The 23,753-nt window shown below is 32.4% G+C and overlaps 2 protein-coding genes and 1 long non-coding RNA gene across 4 annotated transcripts in view; all 3 read left to right on the forward strand.

Annotated features, from left to right (window-relative positions):
• Positions 1-2,310: 2,310 nt before the first annotated feature.
• LOC125847690 (uncharacterized) lies at positions 2,311-5,075 on the forward strand. Its single transcript, XR_007444460.1, has 3 exons — positions 2,311-2,436; positions 2,871-2,947; positions 4,991-5,075. It is a non-coding gene; the product is annotated as an uncharacterized LOC125847690 (long non-coding RNA).
• Positions 5,076-6,138: 1,063 nt separating this feature from the next.
• LOC125847688 (uncharacterized acetyltransferase At3g50280-like) lies at positions 6,139-7,887 on the forward strand. 2 transcript variants are annotated; one of them, XM_049527348.1, is made up of 2 exons: positions 6,139-6,180; positions 6,473-7,887. In XM_049527348.1, exon 2 carries the CDS (start codon positions 6,483-6,485, stop codon positions 7,848-7,850), a length of 1,368 nt encoding a protein of 455 aa, XP_049383305.1. In that variant the 5' UTR covers positions 6,139-6,180; positions 6,473-6,482; the 3' UTR covers positions 7,851-7,887. The 2 variants fall into 2 exon arrangements, with proteins under 2 accessions (XP_049383305.1, XP_049383304.1); XM_049527347.1 differs by having other exon boundaries at positions 6,145-6,212.
• Positions 7,888-14,412: 6,525 nt separating this feature from the next.
• Positions 14,413-23,753, forward strand: part of LOC125847171 (uncharacterized acetyltransferase At3g50280-like) — a 138,548-nt gene continuing 129,207 nt past the window's right edge. The window contains exon 1 of the mRNA XM_049526854.1: positions 14,413-14,837. Coding sequence (XP_049382811.1) covers positions 14,413-14,837 — 425 coding nt within the window. The remainder of the gene's footprint in view (positions 14,838-23,753) is intronic.

The following is a 23,753-nucleotide window of genomic DNA, read 5'->3' on the forward strand; positions in this document are numbered from 1 at the left end:
AATATTTATTTAGGTATCTCAATGTATCAGCACTTAATTATAGGTGATAATTGAATTATAAAATCTAACGATGACCACTGGTTACGAAACCAGTGGCTGCCAGCACCTCAAACTACACCATAGGAATAACATAAACAGAATGAGAATATATATACATATATGCGCAATTACACAGATTATTTACTAACCTAACTATTTAAAGACTAATTATAAAAGTGTGAAGGTGACCCATTATTAATTTTAATGTTATTTTCTATAATCATCAACTAACTTAATTATTAAAACTGCCCCACTAATTTCATAATTGTAGTTACGAATAGTCCAAAATACCCATGTAAAATCTATCGGAAAGTATTTTATGAAATAAAAAACTCTAGTACTCAAAACGACCAAATGGGTCGTTACATTATTAACAACTTTGCATCTAAAAATCTAGAAAAATAGATTTAAAATAAAAACATTTATAATTTTTTTTTAAGGCCTCTAGTTTGATTTTGGCCTTAGGCCACCAACGGATAATTTAAATGTGTTTTTGACCTTTATCTCTATTTTATATTGATACTCATTTCATAACACATTATAATATGAGGGTTCCAATTTCTTAATTAGTTTTATTTTTGCCTGTCACTATATCAAGAATGTTGTTTTGGGGCAATTAATTGACCACAATTAGCACTCTTTGTATGTGTCCCTAAAGTTTTTAGCGGCATTGAATCTAAGAGTCAATTCCCTAAATGGTCACCCAAGTTTAGAGAATTGCCTTGAAATACCATTTATGTTTCATTTAGGACCAAAATATCACTCAACTATCACTATTTTCCTCCAAATATACTTGACACTCCAAAAGCCCCACTCTCTCCTATTTGGCATGACATGTCATTAAAGTCTTTTTTTTTTTTTTTAATAATAGACCTATTTAATTCATTAAACTCATTTAACTAAAATAAGCCATGATCATATTATTTTTTTAAAAGTTACATTAGTTTATTAAGAATAAATTTTCATACTTAAGAATATTTTATCATAATTAAACTTTTTATTTTTTTATGTTATGAAGAATAGGTTTTTAAAACGTATTATAATATCATTAATTTTGAATACTTATAAACACATACATTCAAAAAAAAATTATATACAAATCACGCATGAATGCTAACTTACATCAGTTAATCATAAATTGTTTAATGAATCAATAATATTAAAGGTCAATTAACTATTACAATAATATTAATTGTGTATTTTGAAATTCATGCTTACAATATTTTTAAAAAATAAATAGAAAGTGAATAATATTTATTTTTGATCAAAAAATAATACTAAATACCTCAAAAGTCTCCTTCTATTCTAGTTGATACGTCATGTCATTAAATCTCATTTTAAAAAATAATAGACCTATTTAATTCATTAAACTTATGTCTCTACAAAACAAATATATAAATTACATGAGAATTTGTGAAGATTATAAAAAAAATTAAAAAATCTAATTCCTTTATATATTTTTACTAAAAAAAATTCAATGAAAAAATCTCTGTGTACAATTATTACCCGGTAGTTTTTAAAATTTCTAAGTAAATTATTTGAAAATTTTAAGAAATTTTTTTTCATAAAAGTATTCAAATAAATTTGTAAGGTTGACAAAAAAGTTAGTATGAAAGAGAAAATTATTATTTAGCTTTTTTTTAATTTAATTTTTTATTATTGTTTTATTCTATATTATATTATATTTTAACTTCTCATACAATTAAACACCAATATATATTCTTATCTCATCCCAAATTTATCAAATACAAGTAATAATTAATTGAATTGCCTATTTTAATTCAATAATATACATATTATATGAGATTAATATACTGATAAATAAAGATCATGTAATGACTTGAAAAGTTGACTTTGGTCAACCTTCTTGGAAGTCGTGCTCAGATGAAAATTCTGACAGCTAGGTTAGCTTCGGAATATTGATTTTGGTCTAGAACGACCTTTTGTTCACTTCCCGAGGCTTTAGATGGCAATTGTGGAATCTGGTTCAAAACGATACTGGGTGTGGGACCCACTTTTCATCGAAGCGAGCTCCAAATGGAAATTCCGCCTTCACCGTTGAGTCCGAAATATCGTTTCCAATCAGATTCCATATAAGGTTTGTATTTTTCCGACTCCGAACGAGTCCGAAACATCGAAATTTAAGTTTGAAGGGTTGTAAAATTTTGACGCGGCGGTGACGTGGCAGAGCCACGTGACGACACGTGGCAGAGGAGTGAAATCTGGAAATTTCCAGATTTTAAAAACGAATTTTGTCCATATTTTTCATCCAACTTCAACTTGAGATTAATCCTTCATTTTGAGTCCAAATTAAGTGATTCAAAAGGCAAACTTCAAGAGAATTTCGAGGGGAATCTAGCGGTGATCTCGGAAACGCGAGGGGAGGCTTCGTTTGAGGTAAGAAATCAATTTTAGCCACTGCCAGTGTGATTTCCGGATGGTTTTGTTATTGAATTTTGAAATGTGAGATCTTGATCATCGTAAGTCCGTTTTAAGTCATTCTTGGGGCTAACTTGTAGAGTTTTTCGCAAGGATCGTCGTGGTATAATCTGTTTGGGTTGAAAGGGTCTCGTTTTTCCGAAAATTGGTGATCAAGGGGCTGCCCTTTTTAATTATTGTGGCTGATTTGCGGTGTTGTAGGCATCTGTTTGTGCTAAAATTTTGGGATATTAGTTTAGTAAGGTAGTTGGGACGTTTCCACGGATTCGATTTTGAGATTCTAAGTGTGGGCCCCACAATCCCGTTTTAGACCCGATTTTGGGTCCGTCTCCGAAAAATATAATTTTAGTGTCAATATATTCGTAATGACGAGGTGATTAACCTTTTGTTAGTGGGGAAGCATTTGGAGACCGTTCGGAGAGGAAAAGATCCGGTACCGTGAGTTGGAGCACGCGTGATCGGCTTTCAGGTAGGCTATGGTTTTCTCTCGTGAGATTGAGCATGTTTAGGCAATTGTTTATTGATTTGCTTGAGTATGGAGGGGTTCGGGTGTCGAGCATGCTAAATTTCTATAATTCCTGCCTTAGACCTTATTTCGGGAAAGTGTTGGATTATGACAGCATGTCTCTTGATATTATTGAATAGCCATATCTGGTGGTGTATATGATAATATTGATTTGAAGTATGTTTGGCCTTAGTCTAGGCTTAGACTAGTGTTGCCATAGACTTGCGAGATTTCGGATGTCGTTGGGCAGTAGAACTTTTTCCGACGTCGTTTCGGACGGTTAGCTCCTTGTAGACTGATATAGCAGACTTGAGTCTGATAGTCGGTAACTCAGCTTATGACCTTGTATCCATAATGCCCTGCTTTTATATCGGCTACAAATACCCGGTTAAAGTCCGTGGTCTAGCTTACTCATTATTGGATACTTCCTCGGCGATTTGGGGTATATGAGGGTCGGACTAAAAGGATTATTTATGGTAATCGGTTTGGTGATATTTCCCGCGACGGATGGTTGGATATTGATTCTTAGCTACAGTACCCGGTTAGAGTCCGTGGTCCAGCTTACTTATTCCAGGTTTAGCTACAGTACCCGGTTCGAGTCCGTGGTCCAGCTTACCTGTGATCTGGTTTCAGCTACAGTACCCGGTTAGAGTCCGTGGTCCAGCTCATTTATGTCCAGGCTTAGCTACAGTACCCGGTTCGAGTCCGTGGTCCAGCTTACCTGTGATCTGGTTTCAGCTACAGTACCCGGTTAGAGTCCGTGGTCCAGCTCATTTATGTCCAGGCTTAGCTACAGTACCCGGTTCGAGTCCGTGGTCCAGCTTACCTGTGATCTGGTTTCAGCTACAGTACCCGGTTAGAGTCCGTGGTCCAGCTCATTTATGTCCAGGCTTAGCTACAGTACCCGGTTCGAGTCCGTGGTCCAGCTTACCTGTGATCTGGTTTCAGCTACAGTACCCGGTTAGAGTCCGTGGTCCAGCTCATTTATGTCCAGGCTTAGCTACAGTACCCGGTTCGAGTCCGTGGTCCAGCTTACCTGTGATCTGGTTTCAGCTACAGTACCCGGTTAGAGTCCGTGGTCCAGCTCATTTATGTCCAGGCTTAGCTACAGTACCCGGTTCGAGTCCGTGGTCCAGCTTACCTGTGATCTGGTTTCAGCTACAGTACCCGGTTAGAGTCCGTGGTCCAGCTCATTTATGTCCAGGCTTAGCTACAGTACCCGGTTCGAGTCCGTGGTCCAGCTTACCTGTGATCTGATTTCAGCTACAGTACCCGGTTAGAGTCCGTGGTCCAGCTCATTTATGTCCAGGCTTAGCTACAGTACCCGGTTCGAGTCCGTGGTCCAGCTTACCTGTGATCTGATTTTGGCTACAGCACCCGGTTCGAGTCCGTGGTCCAGCCCACCCGTGCCCGACCTTTGGCTACAGCACCCGGTTCGAGTCCGTGGTCCAGCCCATATAGGTTGACTCATTAGCTATAGTACCCGGTTCGAGTCCGTGGTCCAGCTTGCACGTGGTGTATTCCCAATTCCTCACTAAAGCTTCAGTTTAGTCTTGATTACTCTCATCTGCAGGTTGAGGTTTTGGAGGTTGGAGAGATTCCGGTTAAAGTCCGGGACGTAATGAGATCTTGGAATATGATTGGGAATGGTTCAGTTACAAGTCCGGAAATTGGTAATATTGTGATAGACCTTCTAGCTCCATTATTTTACTTCAACTGTCAGTCCATCTGCCGGGCTTATGGGGGTCCGTGCAGGTGGTTTCTTTTATTGTGCACGAGCGTACCCGTCGGGTTTATGGGAGCCCGGCGGAGTTAGTTAGATTGCTTGTCTTTGTTGCCTGTACGCTCGTGTACATACCCCCCATTTACTACTCTTTGCACTTGATGTGACCCTTTATTTGCATTTCAGTTTACTTTTGCTTATCTTGCTCAGTCGGCCGATGATGCCTACTGGGTACCTGTTGTTTTGGTACTCATGCTACGCTCTGCATCTATTTTGTGATGCAGGTCCGAGCACTAGTAGCCAGCGTTGATCGAGCTTGGAGTAGACTTATCCGGAGACGGGAGTGAGCACACGGCGTTTTGTACTTTTCAGTCTCCATCTGTATATATAGACTTGTCTTTTTCCTTTCGAGACAGTCCAGTCTCTGTTGTCCAGTTTTGGGACTTGTACTCATTTGTAGTAGCTCTGTACTAGTGACTTCCAGGTTCTGGGAGGGATCTGTATTTGTATATATATGTTTTTGGTTTGCTTCCGCCTGTTTATATTGCTATTTTCCTACTCTTGTTTAATTTCTACCCTCAGACCCATTACTTGTTGTTTCGGGTTACGGGTTGGCTTACCTGCTGGCGGGTTATAGTAGGTGTCATCATGACTTGATAAATCGGGTCGTGACAGATCAAAATTTATTTTCTAATATAAATATTATTCACTTTCTATTTTCTTTTCAAAAAAAAGAAATTGCAAGTATATATGAATTTCAAAGCACCCAATTAATTATTTTTTAGTAGTTAATTGATCCTTAATATTATTGATCCATTATATAATATATGATTAATTGCTGTAAGTTAACATTCGTAAGTGATTTATATATCAATATATTTTTTGAATATATGTGTTTATAATGATTCAAAATTGATGACATTATGATGATTTTTAAAAAACTATTCATCATCACATAAAAAAATTAAAAAAATTAATTATGATAAATGATTCTTAAGTATGAAAATTTATTCTTAATAAACTAATAAATCTTTAAAAAAAATATGATCATTATTTTAGTTAAATGGGTTTAATGAATTAAATTAGTATATTATTAAAAAAAAAAACTTTAATGACATGTCATGCCAACTAGGAGAGAGTGACACTTTTGGAGTGTCAAGTATATTTGGAGGAAAATAGTGATAGTTGAGTGATATTTTGGTCTTAAATGAAACATAAATGATATTTCAAGGCAATTCCTAAACTTGGGTAATCATTTAGGGAATTGACTCTGAATCTAATGACACTTAACTAATATCGGTAAAGACTTTAGCTATCTTTATTAATGTGTCTATTTATTTATGCTAAAAGTTATTTTTGTTATAGTGTGTTATATGACGTCCTCTAAGTGATTGCCCTTCTATTTAAGCACAGTTTCTCTTCAGTATGAACTCCCCATCAACTGAAACTTTTTGAGTTACAGTTATACTTCAAAGTGAGACTCAAACTTGTCGATTCTTTTATGGGGTAGTTGAACTCTGATTCTTCAATTTTGTACATAATTGTTTTTTATGAGAAATTTGTGTTATCTGTTGTTCGATTTTTGCTCACTTGTTTTTATTTCGGCTCCTTAAAATAGTATATCACTGAACTAGCTTGATTTACATATTTCATACTATTACTTTGTCAATATAATAATCAAAGCTTGCATGATTGTTGGATGTTAAAAAGAAAACAGAGCAATCTTACTGCAATTCGTGTAATCTTAATTCCTCTGTAATTTGTAGATCTCAAGCTATGGCCTCGAACGTATCGATCATGTCAACATGGACAGTTAAAGCTGCTGGACGGAGTCTGATTAATCAAGAGCACGATAATTGTAAGATAATTGAGTTGACACCATGGGACATTTTTGAGCTTCAAATTGAGTATGGTCAAGGTGGAGTCCTCTGTTACATGCCTACATCTCAACAAATAAAAGATATAACAAAAGCAACCAATACTACTTCCTTGATTGATCATCTTAGAGTTTCACTATCACGAGTTTTAGATTTCTTCCCTCCATTGTGCGGCCGCTTTGATGCAGAAGAGCAGAGTGGAACCACTTGTTTCTTCATTAACTGTAACAATGCTGGTGTTCAATTCAGTCATGCCAAAGCTGATGGTGTTACAGTTGACGACATCTTGGATCAATCAAAGTGCGTTCCTAATGTGGTAGGTGATTTTTTCCCATTAAATGGAGTTCGAAATATAGAGGCTACATCCAAACCATTTTTAGGTGTGCAAGTAACAGAGCTTGTTGATGGTATTTTCATTGGATGCACAGCTAATCATGCATTACTTGACGGATCATCTTTTTGGCATTTTTATAGTTCTTGGGCTGAGATATCTTCCCGTTCTAATAATGTCATATCAAAAATCCCCTTTTTGAAGCGTGATGAATTCCCTTTCAAAATTGACAATTTCTCTAATCGCATTTCCATACCAAATGAAAGAATCAATAGCAATAGCACACATGATCCACCAGTATTGCAACAAAAGATATTTCATTTTACCAAAGAAAGTATAGCCAAGCTAAAATCAAAGGCCAATGTTGAAATGAACACCACCAAAATATCTTCTCTTCAAGCTGTGTTGGCTCATATTTGGCAATCCGTTATACGTTGTCGTAATCTGGATCACAACGAAGAGACTACTTTTGAGGTACCAATTGACATGAGGAAAAGATTGAATCCTCCTTTACCTGAAGGGTTCTTTGGAAATGCAATGTACCCTGCTACCCTAACGGTCAAGACAGGGGAGCTACTGGAGCACGGGGGATTCGAATGGGCTGCTTTACAAATAAATGAGATGATTGCTTCTCATGATCATGAAAAGTTTAAGTGCATATACGAGACTTGGATGAAGGATCCTGAGGTACTAAAAATAGGTGATTTGCCAGGTAATTACTTTATGTTGCATAACTCTCCGCGATTCAATTTTAATAAGTATGATTTTGGTTGGGGAAAGCCAATTGCACAGAGAGGTGGGGTGTCAAACATGTTGGAGGGGAAAATTGATGTGTCACCTGGGCTAGAAGAAGGGAGCATGATTTTTGAGATTTCCCTTTCTCCAAACACAATACAAGCATTGGAGGAACACAAAATGTTTGTTGGTGTGGAATGAACAATTAAATTATTGAGTAGTGTATTTCTTGTTAGATTATATTATATTTTTATGCATGAAATGAATAAGGATAAAATGTAGTGTCTATGAATCTTTGTGTCATTGCAATATATAAAGTACGTGTGTGTTCGTTTCAAAATCATGGCTCTCTGATTTCTATTTTGTTAATATCCTTGTCAATCGATAGCCAAGGATAAAAGTTGAAAATCATGTCATTGATGACTTAAAGTCAAAGTCAGTATGTATGATTAATCTGAACTTAAATTACATGAAAGGAAATAATGAAGCTTTGCATCTCTGTTTTTTCATGGTTATTGAATAATCTTTAAAGATCCATTACTATGAAAATTAAATTCATTGTTTCGATACATGTTGTATGGGTTCATATTAATCATTCACTTCGACTTTAAGTTATTAGTGACATAATTTTTCTGTCTTTATTGTTACCACATTTCTGATTAACTATCAATAAGGAGATTAACAAGGCTTTCATCTAAAAGTTTTGCCTTAAAATGCTATTCAAGTTTTATCACTTCTGATTGTCTGATTGAATCATTATTTGGATTGTATATCATGAAAAACAGAACGATACAAAAACAAAAATTTCATTCTGATATAACTGACAAACAGTAAAAACAAATGATCATGCACATATGTGGGTAATAATCAAAATCCTTAGGATTTATAGTGACACTAATAATATTTTTAGTAATCATGCAATATTATGATTTGTTATTTAAGTTACCATCAATCTTCATAATTTTATAGATCATTTATTAGAAAATCTAAAGGTCAACAATGCTAATTAAGAGATTTGACATATGATTTTAATAGAAATTGTCGAGGGAGCCCCAAACATTAATTATCACTTTGACTTCTTCTTCTTTCTAATTTGAATGAAAGGGACATTTTTATTTAAGTTTAAGTCAATAAAAAGGGGTTTATTTATTTATTTATTTTTATATTTAGAGCTTTGAAAATTCTAGATAGTAAGGTATCGTTTAATAAAATGCATTAGTAAAAATAACATATGTATAATTTATGTTTTTTTGTTTATTAATATCTTATTTGGTATACGTTTTTAATCTACACTTTATTTGGTATTATATTATGTACAATCAATATATGATAAATCGTGTTATTAGCAATGTAAGAATTTTTAACGCATACATCGAACTCGGCTCCCCTCCAGTTTGTCCAGTAGGCTTCTAATCTGGTTACATTTGTTTCCTTTTAATAAAAGGGTCAATCATTATTAATTAAAAGAATTTCTTCATAGTACCCTTATGGCTAAATACCAATTTTTCGCAAGATAGAAAATGAATTCGGAAATATTAATTCTTTGTTTTCGTTTTTGTTTAACTGGGAATTTTTTGGGAATATGATCATTATCAACTTATGTATGTACTACACTTTTTTTTTTGTCTCACATTAATGAACAACTATACTAATAAGAATGTATAAAACACAGTGCACTTTAATTTAGTTAAGGAGTTGATCGATATATATAGTTTATATTTTACTTTAGAAGCAGAAAAGTAGAGTTTCACTATATCGAGTTTTAGATTTCTTCCCTCTATTATGCGGCCGCCTTAAGGCAGAACAAAGTGGAACCACTTGTTTCTTCATTAATTGTAACAATGTTGGTGTTCAATTCAACAAATGATATTCTTCATCTATTATCCTCTTAATTTATTTAGAGAATTAAATTTTTGAAAATGGTAGAACCTCTTTAATGAGTAAATTTAATTCTATAAATACAAGTTTCATTTTTGAATGAAGTTAGACGATACAGTTTTTGTTAGTTTAATAATGTTGTCACGCCCCGAGCCTACACCCTGGGCGGGACCGGCACCCGGAGACCATTTCTGGCCCCAAGCGAACCCTTGGCCTGGCTTTCTTAACTCAGCGGAAACCTAACTCAACAGAATAACTCAATGCAATGCAATATTACAAAACAACTTAACTTATAAAATCTGGCCGCAAAGGCAACTTGAATCTCAAAATAGGATATTTACATATATATATAGATAAGAGACTCAAAACTAACTGACTGACTGTCTGTCTATGAAGCCTCTAAAATACTGAGATGGATGTTGGGACAGACCCCGCAACATCCTAATAAAACAAAAACTAAGAACACAAAATAATTGAGTCCTCCGGAATGCAAGGAGGCTCACCACTGACTCTGGAGTGCTTAGCTGGATCAACGACGTGCAGGATGCTGATCCGGGGTACCTGAATCTGCATCATCAAACGATGCAGGCCAACTGGCATCAGTACATGGAATGTACGAGTATGCGAGCTGGAAAGCTAAACAACAACTTAAGCTTGAAAGGGATACAAAAGAGAACTTACCTTGGCTCTGTACAACTCAACAATAACTGAACTTAATATAAAGCAATAAGGCACATGCAATATATATAAAGCTTTGTAAAACTATTTAAAACATGACGTAAAAATCATATTTATAATATCATGAAAATATCATGCTTCCTCTCAAAGTCTACTTGTGCAATGCATGAATGAAGTCCCATACCCTCATCCATACTAAGCAGAACTTATCGAGGAACCAAGGTCTTTCTACTGCTGTGGGAGTTCTCTAACCGATAACCATCACATAAGAGCTACAGTGATGATACAGCGATCGACCTCACGCTGCCAGAGCATCTTATACCCGGCCAAAGGTATAAGACCTGAACTGCCTAATGGATCCACTAGTCTATCTGGAAAAGGATTCATCTAAAAACGTATGATCCTTTTCTACCCATGGTGGCTAACATGGTTCTATGGGGGCTGTGGGTTCTTTGAACGCTCCCCCAATTCGGTGCTCAAGACTACTCCCAAAAATACTTTAGCTCATAAGTGTTTTAAATACATCCTTCTTTAGTTGAGATAATTACTCAAAACTTAGCCCAAAGGCTCTTGAAAAACTCTTTCTAAAAAGAACATCTCAAAACCATATTTTTAATATGATCATTGATGACTCGGGATATTCATACTGCTTAAACATTGATGGTATATCTAGAGACCATACTGTTTAAACATTGATGACATACTCGATTTGTCATACTAATCATATTTTAGAAACTCTTTTGAAAAACTCATCTTTTATTTTTAAAAGAGATAGTGCTCAAACTTCTCAAAACTCTTTTGAAAATCTCTGTTTCCTCTCAACTTAGATGTGAAAACACTTATAACTTCCTTGGGAAATACTTAGTTCCCTAATTACTTTTTGAGAAATGAACTCAACTCTTGACTCTTGACTTAACTCGAAACTCAATACTCTTTACTCGACTTGAAACTATATGCTCTTTACTCTTTACTAAACTTGAAACTTGAAACTCTTTACTTAGCTTGCAACTTGCCTTAGAATGAAGTTAAAACGTTCTATAAAGACTCTTGAAAAGCTTGGAGGACTTGCTTGAACTAACTTCTTAACTTCTAAGCTTGACTTCTAATTTCATTTGACTTCTAACTCGACTTGACTTGGAAACTAACTTCACTTGAATTGGAAACTAACTTCACTTGAATTCTAACTTTACTCTCCTTAAATTGGAATTATGAATTCAAGGGTAATGATTGTGTTTGGAAGGACCCCATGATGATTAGGAATAATTTAGGACATCTAGACTTAAGAAAATTTCGAAATTAAATTCTGAAAACAGATCAGATTCTGTTCACAGAGGCAAGCTGCCTGACTTTTCTCCTTCATGTTGCCAAATCTAAACCCTCTTAACTTCAAAGGTTCTTTTCCCAAACACTTGGGGTCATAAACCCCTCAACATACAGTGGATTCCACTCAAAAACACAACTAAATCTGTCCCAAAACAGCCAGAACTTCAACAACACAACCAACAACTTCAACAACCAAAATAGATCTTTTCTTGGAATTAAAAACGAGTTGGTGTGTGGGGGTATGAACCAACCAACACTAAGGATCATAAAATCCCTCAATATACAATAGGTTTCAGCTCAAGAACACAACCAAATCCTGTCCCACAACCAACAATAACTTCCACAACACAACTAACAACATCAACAACAACTAACAACTTCAACAACAACTAACAACTTCAACAACAAATCCAATCTTTTCTCAAATCATAAAATGAGCTTGGTGTGTGGGGGAAAGGATCAACCCACACTAAAGAACTCACATACCTTGATAGGGATCACCCCCGACGAAAATCCACGATGAAAACTTGTTAATCTCTTCTTTCTCCTCTTCTTTTCCTCTTCTTCTCTTCTTCACTCTCAAGAACCCTAGCTTTCTCTCTTTTAAAATGGGATAAAATGATCCAAAATCAGCCTAACACACAATATAACCTCAAAAGAAATGATTTGTGAAAAGACCAAAATGCCCTTAAATTTCCGGAACGGACTCCCTGCCAACTGCCCAACTTTCAAAGATCATAACTTACTCATACGAACTCGGAATCGAGTAAACTCAGTTGCGTTGGAAAGATCGTTCCAAGGGCTTTCTAAACATAACTGGAACTACTCCTGGATCATCCTGAGCTAGGAGTTATGACTGCTCAAAGTTGGCCAAAAACTCACTGATTTCCACACTTAGCCAAATTTCCAGATTTTAAATTTTTCCAAAAATGACTATTTCCAAATTCAAGCTTCTTCATATTCATTTTAAATTGTCGGATGTTACAAATGTACCCGAATTTAAGATCTCTTTCCTCCATTCTGCGGCTGCCTTGAAGCGGTCAGAGTGGAACCACTTGTTTCTTCATTTACTGTAACAATTTGGTGTTCAATTTAATCATGCCATGATAGGGTTACTGTTACGTTGACGACATCTTGGAATCAAAGTGTGTAGGACAAGAAGCGGGGCATCAACTTTTAAAGCAAAACTCAATGTTCATGTAGAGGCCAAGACATAATCTTCTCTTATCCATCATACCAGATTTGGAATTTGGTTTCTTCCACGTGCTAGATACGTTTGTTCGGTGTGAATTTTTATAGATCTGGTATGTCGTTGTAATATGCTGCAAATACAATAAGTTATCGTTGAAAATAAAATAACAAAAATGAAAAAGAAATATATATGAATTTTGTGTTTGCTATATGTGAAAGTTGCTCAAAGAAAAATTATTATTATTTACAAAAAGAATTGATTTTTTTTTTAATTTTTTAACCCTTTTTTGAAATAGAATGGGGGAGGGGGTGGGGGCGCTAGTAGGGGGGAGGGAGGTTGGGTGATAAAAAAACTTTATAATTTTTTTTTTATAAAAAAACAAAATTATTCTTCTTGTTTTTTACATTTTTTTGGATTGGGGGTAGGGGGCTGGTAGGGGGTGGAGTTAAGTGATAAAAAAAACTTTTTATTTAATTTTTTATTTTTAAAGCTTTTAACAAGATTTCTATTATAATATGGGTAAATATGAGTACCCATAATATCCATTGGGTAACTCGTTTTTATCCAATGAAAATATGAGTCAAGTCGAGTACTTTATCCATTTTTATTTAACTCATTTTTAATTGACTCATATTCGACTTGACTCGCTCGTTTACAATTCCTACGTATAATCAACGAGATGGATCTCAAATACTGCAAAAGCAAGAGTAAAAAGGAGAGAAACAAAGTCTGTTTTTAACTCTCTATTATAGTACTAATAATAACATTTATTAATGGTAAATCACGATTGCTAAAAAATCATAACACAATTTATTTAAATAAACGAGAGAGTGTATTACACACATCATAATTAGAGTGTAATATAAGAGAGATGCGTGTTTCTCAAACTAATAAGTGATAGTTTAGGTATGAAACTCACACTCTCAATAATTTAGGTATGAAACTAAATAAAAAGATATTTTAAGTGTGTTTTTTGACCCTTATCTCTATTTTATATTGATACTCATTTCATAACACGTTATTAATATGAGGCTCCAATTTTTTAATTACCTTTATTTTTGCTCTGTCACTACATCAAAAATGATATTTAGCGTCAATTAATTAACGACAATTAACTCAATTGCCACTAAATATTTTCAGCGGCAAGTAGCATTCTTTGTATGTCCCTAAAACTTTTAGCAGCATTGAATCTAATGACATTTAACTAATGCCGGTAAAAACTTTAACACTCTTTATTAACGTATGTACTGTTACCGCTAAAAGTTGTTTTTGTTGTAGTGGGTAAGTATATGACCTCCTCTAAGTGATTGCCCTTCTATTTAAGCACAGTTTCTCTTCACTATGAATTCCCCATCAACTGAAACTTTTTGAGTTAGAGTTATACTAAGTGAGACTCAAACTTGTTGATTCTTTTTATGAGAAATTAGTATTATCTGTTCTTGTCTTTATTTCAGCTCCTTAAAATAGTTTATCATTTACATATTTCATATTACTTTGTCAATCAGCAAAGCTTGCATGATTGTTTAATGTTGTTGGATCTTAAAAAGCTTGCAATTCGTGTAATCTTAATTCCTCTGTAACTTGTAGGTCTCAAGCTATGGCCTCGAAGGTATCAATCATGTCAACATGGGCGGTTAAAGCTGCTGGAGAGAGTGTGATTGAAGATAATTGCAAGATAATTGAGTTGACACCATGGGACACCATGACACCAACGGATCATCTTTTTGGCATTTTTATAGTTCTTGGGCTGAGATATCTTCCCGTTCTAATAATGTCATATCAAAAATCCCCTTTTTGAAGCGTGATGAATTCCCTTTCAAAATTGACAATTTCTCTAATCACATTTCCATACCAAATGAAAGAATCAATAGCAATAGCACACATGATCCACCAGTATTGCAAGAAAAGATATTTCATTTTACGAAAGAAAGTATAGCCAAGCTAAATTCTAAGGCCAATGTTGAAATGAACACCACCAAGATATCTTCTCTTCAAGCTGTGTTAGCTCATGTTTGGCAATCCGTTATCCGTTGTCGTAATCTGGATCACAACGAAGAGACTACTTTTGAGGTACCAATTGACATGAGGAAAAGATTGAATCCTCCTTTACCGGAAGGGTTCTTTGGAAATGCAATTTACCCTGCTACCCTAACGGTCAAGACAGGGGAGCTACTGGAGCACGGGGGATTCGAATGGGCTGCTTTACAAATAAATGAGATGATTGCTTCTCATGATCATGAAAAGTTTAAGTGAATATACGAGACTTGGATGAAGGATCCAGAGATAACAAAATTGGGTGATTTGCCAAGTAATTACTTTATGTTGCACAACTCTCCGCGATTCAATTATAATAAGTATGATTTTGGTTGGGGAAAGCCAATTGCACAGAGAGGTGGGATGTCAAACATGTTGGAGGGGAAAATTGATGTGTCACCTGGGCTAGAAGAAGGGAGCATGATTTTTGAGATCTCCCTTTCTCCAAACACAATACAAGCATTGGAGGAACACAAAATGTTCGTTGGTGTGGAATGAACAATTAAATTATTAAGTAAAGTATTTGTTGTTAGATTATATTTATATGCATGAAATGAATAAGGAGAAAATGTAGCGTCTAAATTTGCTATGAATCTTTGTGTCAATGCAATATATAAAGTTCGTGTGTGTTCGTTTCAAAATCACGGCTCTCTGATTTCTATTTTGTTAATATCCTTGTCAATCGATCGATAGCCAAGGATAAATAGCAATAAAAATTGAAAATCATGTCATTGATGACTTAAAGTCAAAGTCAGTATGTATGATTAATCTGAACTTAAATTACATGAAAGGAAATAATGAAGCTTTGCATCTCTGTTTGTCATGGTTATTGAATAATCTTTAAAGATTCATTACTATGAAAATTAAAATAGAAATGTCAGGCTTCATTGTTTCGATACATGCTGTATGGGTTCATATTAATCATTCACTTCGACTTTAAGTTATTAGTGACATAATTTTTCTGTCTTTATTGTTATCACATTTCTGATTAACTGTCAATAAGGAGATTAACAAGGCTTTCATCGAAAAGTTTTGCCTTAAAATGCTATTCAAGTTTGATAACTTCTGATTGTCTGATTGAATCATTATTTGGATTGTATATCATGAAAAACAGAACGATACAAAAACAAAAATTTCATTCTTATATAACTGACAAACAGTAAAAACAAATAACATGCACATATGTGGATAATAATCATAATCCTTAGGATTTATAGTGAAACTAATAATATTTTTAGTAATCATGCAATATTATGATTTGTTATTTAAGTTACCATCAATCTTCATAATTTTATAGATCATTTATTAAAAAATCTAAAGGTCAACAATGCTAATTAAGAGATTTGACATATGATTTTAATAGAAATTGTCGAGGGAGCCCCAAACATTAATTATCACTTTGACTTCTTCTTCCTCTTTCTAATTTGAATGAAATGGACATTTTTATTTAAGTTTAAGTCAATAAAAAGGGGTTTATTTTTTTATTTTTTTATTTAGAGCTTTGAAAATTCTAGATAGTAAGGTATCGTTTAATAAAATGCATTAGTAAAAATAACATACGTATACTTTATGTTTTTTTGTTTATTAATATCTTATTTGGTATACATTTTTAATCTACACTTTATTTGGTATTATATTATGTACAATCAATATATGATAAATCATGTTATTAGCAATATAATAATTTTTAACGCATACATCGAACTCGGCTCCCCTCCAGTTTGTCCAGTGGGCTACTAATCTGGTTACATTTGTTTCCTTTTAATTTAAGGGTCAATAATTAATAATTAAAATAATTTCTTCATAGTACCCTTATGGCTAAATACCAATTTCGCAAGATAGAAAGTGAATTCGGAAATATTAATTCTTTATTTTCGTTTTTGTTTAACTGGGAATTTTTTGGGAGTATGATCATTATCAACTTGCGTATGTCCTACAATTTTTTTTTTTGTCTCACATTAATGAACAACTATACTAATAAGAATGTATAAAACACAATGCACTTTAATTTAGTTAAGAAGTTGATCGATATATATAAATATATATATTTATAGTTTATATTACTTTAGAAACAGAAAGATAGAGTTTCACTATCTCGAGTTTTAGATTTCTTCCCTCTATTATGTGGCTGCCTTAAGGCAGAGCAAAGTGGTGCTAGGGTTTTGCCCTGATTTTTTTTCTTTATTTGAAGTTTGTTTTTTTTCTTAAAGAAAAGTCAAAGTATTATCATAAATACTTGAACTTTTTCTGAAAGGAAAATATAATTTTCTTCCATATTTGGTTTATTCTTTTCTTAGAGAAAATGTTTGGAGATCTATAAATTGAAGATCCCTATTCTCATAGCATAACACAATCGTATTCACAATGTAAACATCTAAGAGTTTTGTTTATGGAGAGATTTATTCTCTCCATAATTTTTAATATTTTTCTTTATATTAGTTTTCATATAATAATATTGTGTTTTTAGTATAATTTTTGTTATCTAATTTATTGTCTTATGATTTGCAAATTATAAGCTTCCGCATGACGCTATATTCACCTTTCGAACCCAACAAGTGGTATTAGAGCTAATAGTTCAATGACCCCGGTTCATCGAGGTTGAAGACAAGTTTAACGCGGTTTCAAATCAATTTGCAACTAATTTGATGATAAAGAAGATTTTTGTCCAGCTACATGTGGAGAAGAGATTAAACATATATATTTGCCTATGTGGACATGAAAAATAATGAAAAATTATAAATAGTAATGTGTCCACGTGGGCACATATATACCTTTAAAATATACTATTAAATAGTTCAGGGGTAAACAATACGGTATTAAATAGTATAGGGAGGTAATATGTCCTCATGAAAGTTTAGTAGCGCAACAGCAAATTTGACCAAAGTTGGGGTATTTTTCAGACCCTTATCCCTAAAAATAACATATGTATAATTTATGCTTTTTTGTTTATTAATATCTTATTTGTTATACATTTTTAATCTACACTTTATTTGGTATTATATTATGTACAACCAATATATGATAAATCATGTTATTAGCAATGTAAGAATTTTTAATACATACATCGAACTCGGCTCCCCTCCAGTTTGTCCAGTGGGCTACTAATCTGGTTACATTTGTTTCCTTTTAATTTAAGGGTCAATAATTAATTAAAATAATTTCTTCATAGTACCCTTATGGCTAAATACCAATTTCGCAAGATAGAAAATGAATTCGGAAATATTAATTCTTTATTTTCGTTATTGTTTAACTGGGAATTTTTTGGGAATATGATCATTATCAACTTACGTATTTACTACAAATTTTTTTTTTTGTCTCACATTAATGAACAACTATACTAATAAGAATGTATAAAACACGATGAACTTTAATTTAGTTAAGGAGTTGATCGATATATATAAATATATATACTTATAGTTTATATTAGGCGTTGCCTTTATATTACTTTAGAAGCAGAAAGGTAGAGTTTCACTATCTCGAGTTTTAGATTTCTTCCCTCTATTATGCGGCCGCCTTAAGGCAGAGCAAAGTGGAACCACTTGTTTCTTCATTAATTGTAACAATGTTGGTGTTCAATTCAACAAATGATATTCTTCACCTATTATATTCTTAATTTATTTAGAGAATTAATATTTTTGAAAAAGGTAAAACCTCTTTAATGAGTAAATTGATTTTGAAATTCTATTAATTAATATGGATAAAATGATAAACTCATTAAATCAATTATTATTTTCTTAATAGATGTGTCAAATAAAAAATGAACAAATAAATAGAGACAAAAGAAGTAAAAGATAAAGCCAAGCTACACGTTTTTTGTGAAAGATGAAAAAGTACTATTTGTGCATACTTATTCCATCTAATAAGACATAACTCATAAGTATCCCTTAGACTATAATCGAATACAGACACACCTAAATTGAACTAGTGTCATATTATCCCTAAACTAATTTAAAATGGAATAAATGCACCACAAATGCTGACATGGCATAAAGAGTGTGCACACTCTCTTGAAGGCAAGTGATGAGTGCACAAATTGGACACATGTTATTTTTTTATTGTTAACTTTACTATTATTCGTAACGTGCAGATATTTTTAAATATCATAATAATTAAATTAAAAGTAATTTATGAAATCTATTTAGTATATAGCTTTTTTGTTATAATATTATTCTAATAGTTATGATCAACTACATCTTTTATGTTAAGCTATTATAAAGGTTTTTTTCTTATAAAATATCCAATTTCAACTCTCCACATGAAATATTTAATTTAATACCATAAAAAAAAAACAAATTTAAATGTTTTATATATGTATAATTCAAAACCACAAATTTCAAAAATATTATTTAGTGATTTTAATTCAAGTCAAATTATTAATGGAAAATTTATTAAATTTTAATTATTAATTATTATTTAATATTTAATAAAAATATAAAAATATAATTTAATATATAATTAATTAAAGGTCCTGAGATCGAATTTCACCGCCACCCAAATCAAAAAAGAATTTTCACGCGCTTGGCCCATGAAAAAAAATCAAGCCTGCACGTGAGGGGGTGTGTTGAGAATATAATCAAATAATAAAAGTGTGCTCTCTCTAACAACTTAAACTTTTAGATGAGATTATCACACACTTCAACACTTATTGCATTGTATGTTTTATTAACTAACTTCCTCTATCCAACAATAATTGTCCATTATACTATTTTAAGATATCTAACAATATTTGTCCACTTTATGAAATCAATGAGTCGTTTGGTTGGGAACAAGTTATCCTGGGAAAACTTATCCCACCATGTATATGGGATAACTTATCCCATCACTTTGATATAAATGGTGGGATAAGTTATCCCAAACATGACAACCAAAGAAGATACAAAAATTTTATCCCATCACTATCTATTTATTTTCTATTGGTTAGTGTCTCACTTAGTAGTCATTTTATACTTGATGAAAGTTCGATTCTCCACCTTGCGATTCCCTAGGTTGAAACCAGGAGAGAGCCAAATAAAAGGGGCATTAGGCAGCTAGAGACAAATTGTGCAAAATTATAATGGTATTCTCTTCTTTTGGCCACTCAAAAAACAAGACTTCAAATTATGAGGAAGACTCACTTCTCTTTTAATTCTTCAACTAAATTTCTACTCATCATTCTATCCCCACAATTTTAATCATTTAAAAGATAAGTTGTGGTCACACCTACAAACGTGCTATGAAATATACGAAAAGTGTGCTTGTTAATTTCTCATTTATTTTCTATTATTTTAATGTTGATACTAATTTCATAACACATTATCAGCATCAGATTCTAATTTTTCAATTGCCTTTTTTTTGGCTCTGTAAGTGTACAACCTCTTCTAAGTGGTTACCTTTCTATTTAAGCACAACTTTTCAAAGAGTTTCTGTTTCACTATGAACTCCCCATCAATTGAAACTCTTTCGCTAGAATTCTACTTCAAGTAAAATTCCTTCAAATTAAATTTCTTTATTTCTTTTATATTATAATCGATCTCCAACTCTTCAATTGAGCATATATTTGTTTCCTTGAATTTATCAAAAAATAATATTATTTGTTCCTTGATTTCTACATATTTATCTTTATTCATTTTATGATTTTCCTACGAATTTAACTCTTTGAAACAATGTGTTACTGAACCAACTTGACTAACCTATTTCATATTACTTTGTCACTCATCAAAACTTTCCCCATTTGTTTAATAATGTTAATCTTCAAAAGAAAACAGCAATCTTATTGCAATTCTTTGGTAGATTGACATTTCACCTACCCCTTAAATTTCTTGATTTCCAGCCAGCCACCTATGACCTATTTATTTTCTTTTCTTTCCTTTCTTCTTTGCGGGCCTCATCACTTGAGCTTCTTCTTCTTTCTTCTTTTGAATTTGAAAGGGGCGTTTTTAAATGAGCAACTTACAAAAATGACTATATTTATAGGGTTATTAAAGTACAATAGCTATAAGTATGGTATTTATAAAAAATGACTACAATTTAACTTTTTTTCTGGCTATATTATTGTATATGTTTTTTATTTTTCTATTTTTCTATTTATACACTAATACAGTTTTAATTACAATAAACTAAATAAGGAAACTGTATTAATTGTACAAATTCAAATTAGTATCTTTATTTATAAAATTTAAAGTATTAATATATCAAGGATACAAGTATTTGTAAAAACTTAATGTATTAATATATTAAACAAGATAAAGTATAACAATTTAGCATATGAACACGATAATTTGAAAAATGAATACATTGTTGTTAAACAAAAAATGAATACACCAATATAGTATACATACGAATACATTGTTGTTAAACAAAAGATGGATATATTTGACAATACATAAACAAAAAAAATGAAAAATAATAGAATGTGTAGGTAGTAAAAGTGTGTAAGTATTCGGCTGTATAAAAAAATGAAAAAAACCAACAAACGTCAATCTCTTTTTGGTCAAGTTTTTTCTAATAATACTTGAGGCTTGGTATTGACTCATGTATTTGTTTATTAAAAAAATTTGTATTAATGTATCCAATTATACTTGTATTGCCTAATTAACCTTTCAAATTCTATAGATTACTTATGTATCCAAATATACTTGTATTCACAAATCACCATTTCAACTTATGTTAATATTAGAATACAAGTATCTATGTATATAACTATTCTACTATATACAAATTTGACAATCACACAAACCTCAATCTCTTTTTGCTCATGTTCTTCTTGTACTACTTTTTTTTGTATAACTATAGCCATTGTAATGTAGAAACAAATAATTCTTCAATCGAAAGCCTATAAAAATAGATGCACTATATATGTATACAAATATGATCTTCATAAAAACGAGGAGAAAATCAATTAAGCGATATCTAATGAATTCAAATTACAAAAATTGCTCCTAGAATCATCAAAAAGATCTTAAATTGGAAGAAATTTGGGATAAAAATATAGAAATTTTGTGATATAGGAAGATTGATGAAAGGGAAAGTATTAATGAGGGTAAACATGGGGAATCACCATTTCACGAATCACCATTTTAATTTGTGTTAATATTACAATACAAATGTCTATGTATATAAGTATTCTACTATATACAAATTTGACAATCAAACAAACCTCAATCTCTTTTTGCTCATGTTCTTCTTCTATTTCTTATTATAACTATAGCCATTATAATGGAGAAACAAATAATTCTTTAATTGAAACCTTATAAAAGTAGATAAAAATATAAATGTATACAAATATAATTTTCATAAAAACGAGGAAAAAATTCTATTAGAAGATATTTCTTTTCCTCAAAGACAGAACCAATGGTCCATTTTATTAAACAAAAGGAAATGATAAAGACTTGGTTTCAGCCCAAGTCAAAAAAAAAAGAAAAAAAAAAGAAGAAGAACCAAACATAACAAGATAGCAAAGACAAAAGCTCTAAACAACCATCAGAGAAATGAGAGGTCACCGGAGAAGATGATGAATTCAAATCACAAAAAATGATCCTAGAGTTATGTAAAAGAATCTTAAATTGGAAGGAATTTGTGGGGGAAATATAAAAAAATTGTGATAAAGAGATATTGATGAAAGAGAAAGTATTAATGAGGGTAAATATGGGGACCAATCACATAAAACGTGCCTAGCATAATTAATTATGTGTGTAATAATAACTTTCCTATTTAATATTTAATAATTTCCTATTTATTTATATATAATTAACTTTGCTATTTATTGTGTAATTATATCCATATAACATAAAAAAAAAATTGTAGCTATTTATCTTTAATGTATATTGATGTTTGCCATATTCTGTAGTTTTTCCTTTTATTTTATTTAAGACAATAAAAAAAGGTTTATTTATTTATTTATTATAATCCCCCAAACATCGAAAACCCAAGAGAGTAAGGTATCTAAATATATCTTAGGGATGACAATGGAGGGGACGGATGTGGGGCAAGCTATGTTTAAGACTATACGGGGTGGGTTTAAGGTTGTGCGGGACGGGTTGAAGTAGTTTTTTAAAGGAAAAATTACGCGGTTAAGCAAACTTATACTACTTAATTACTCATCATAGCTATAGTTTGCTATAATTAGCACTCGCGACTAATATTAACCATTAATTACGTGGGCTGACTTCGAGTTGTATAATTAGCCACATTTGTATAATTTGCCAGATTTGTATAATTCGCAACTAGCAATTCTTCGTTTGATTTGTATTTGTATACAATGATTTATATTTGTATATGACGATGAATTCCTTTGGTTTTTCAGTTTTGTCACCATATACATTCAATCTTTTTGTGTATAACTTTTTAAAGTTTGTATAAACGTGTAGTTTTTGGATTTTGTATAATATAATTTATATAATGTAATTTGTATAATATATTTTGTATAACTGTTTTAAAGTTCATATGTTTATGTTTGTATCAATTCGTTATTTCAAGTTTGATCATATTTGTATAATTTCAGACTTTTTATTACTCAATTCTACAAAAACATGCGAATTATACAAACGTAGCCGCGAATTATACAAATTATTGCCCTCTCTTGCTCGCCTCTCTCCTCCCTCTCTCAATCTCGCTTGCCATATATACAAATGCACATGTATAATATACAATTATCTAAGCGATATACATATACAATTCACCTCTCTCCCACTATCTTCCCTCTTTCTCGCCACTCTCCTCCCTCTCCCAATATCGCTTGCCTCTCTCTTACCTTTCCCAATCTAGCTTGCCAAATATACAAATGCATATGTATAATATATAATTATCTAACCGATATACATATACAATTCACCTCTCTCCCACTCTCTGCCCTCTCTCGCTCGCCTCTCTCCTCCCTCTTCCAATCTCGCTCTCTTTCCTCCTCCCTCTACCAATCTCGCTTTCCATATATACAAATACATATGTATAATATACAATTATCTAACCAATATACATATACAATTTACCTCTCTCCCACTCTCTGCTCTCTCTCGCCTCTCTCC

Source organism: Solanum stenotomum, chromosome 12 (genome assembly GCF_019186545.1).
Source record: "Solanum stenotomum isolate F172 chromosome 12, ASM1918654v1, whole genome shotgun sequence".
NCBI lineage: Eukaryota > Viridiplantae > Streptophyta > Magnoliopsida > Solanales > Solanaceae > Solanum > Solanum stenotomum.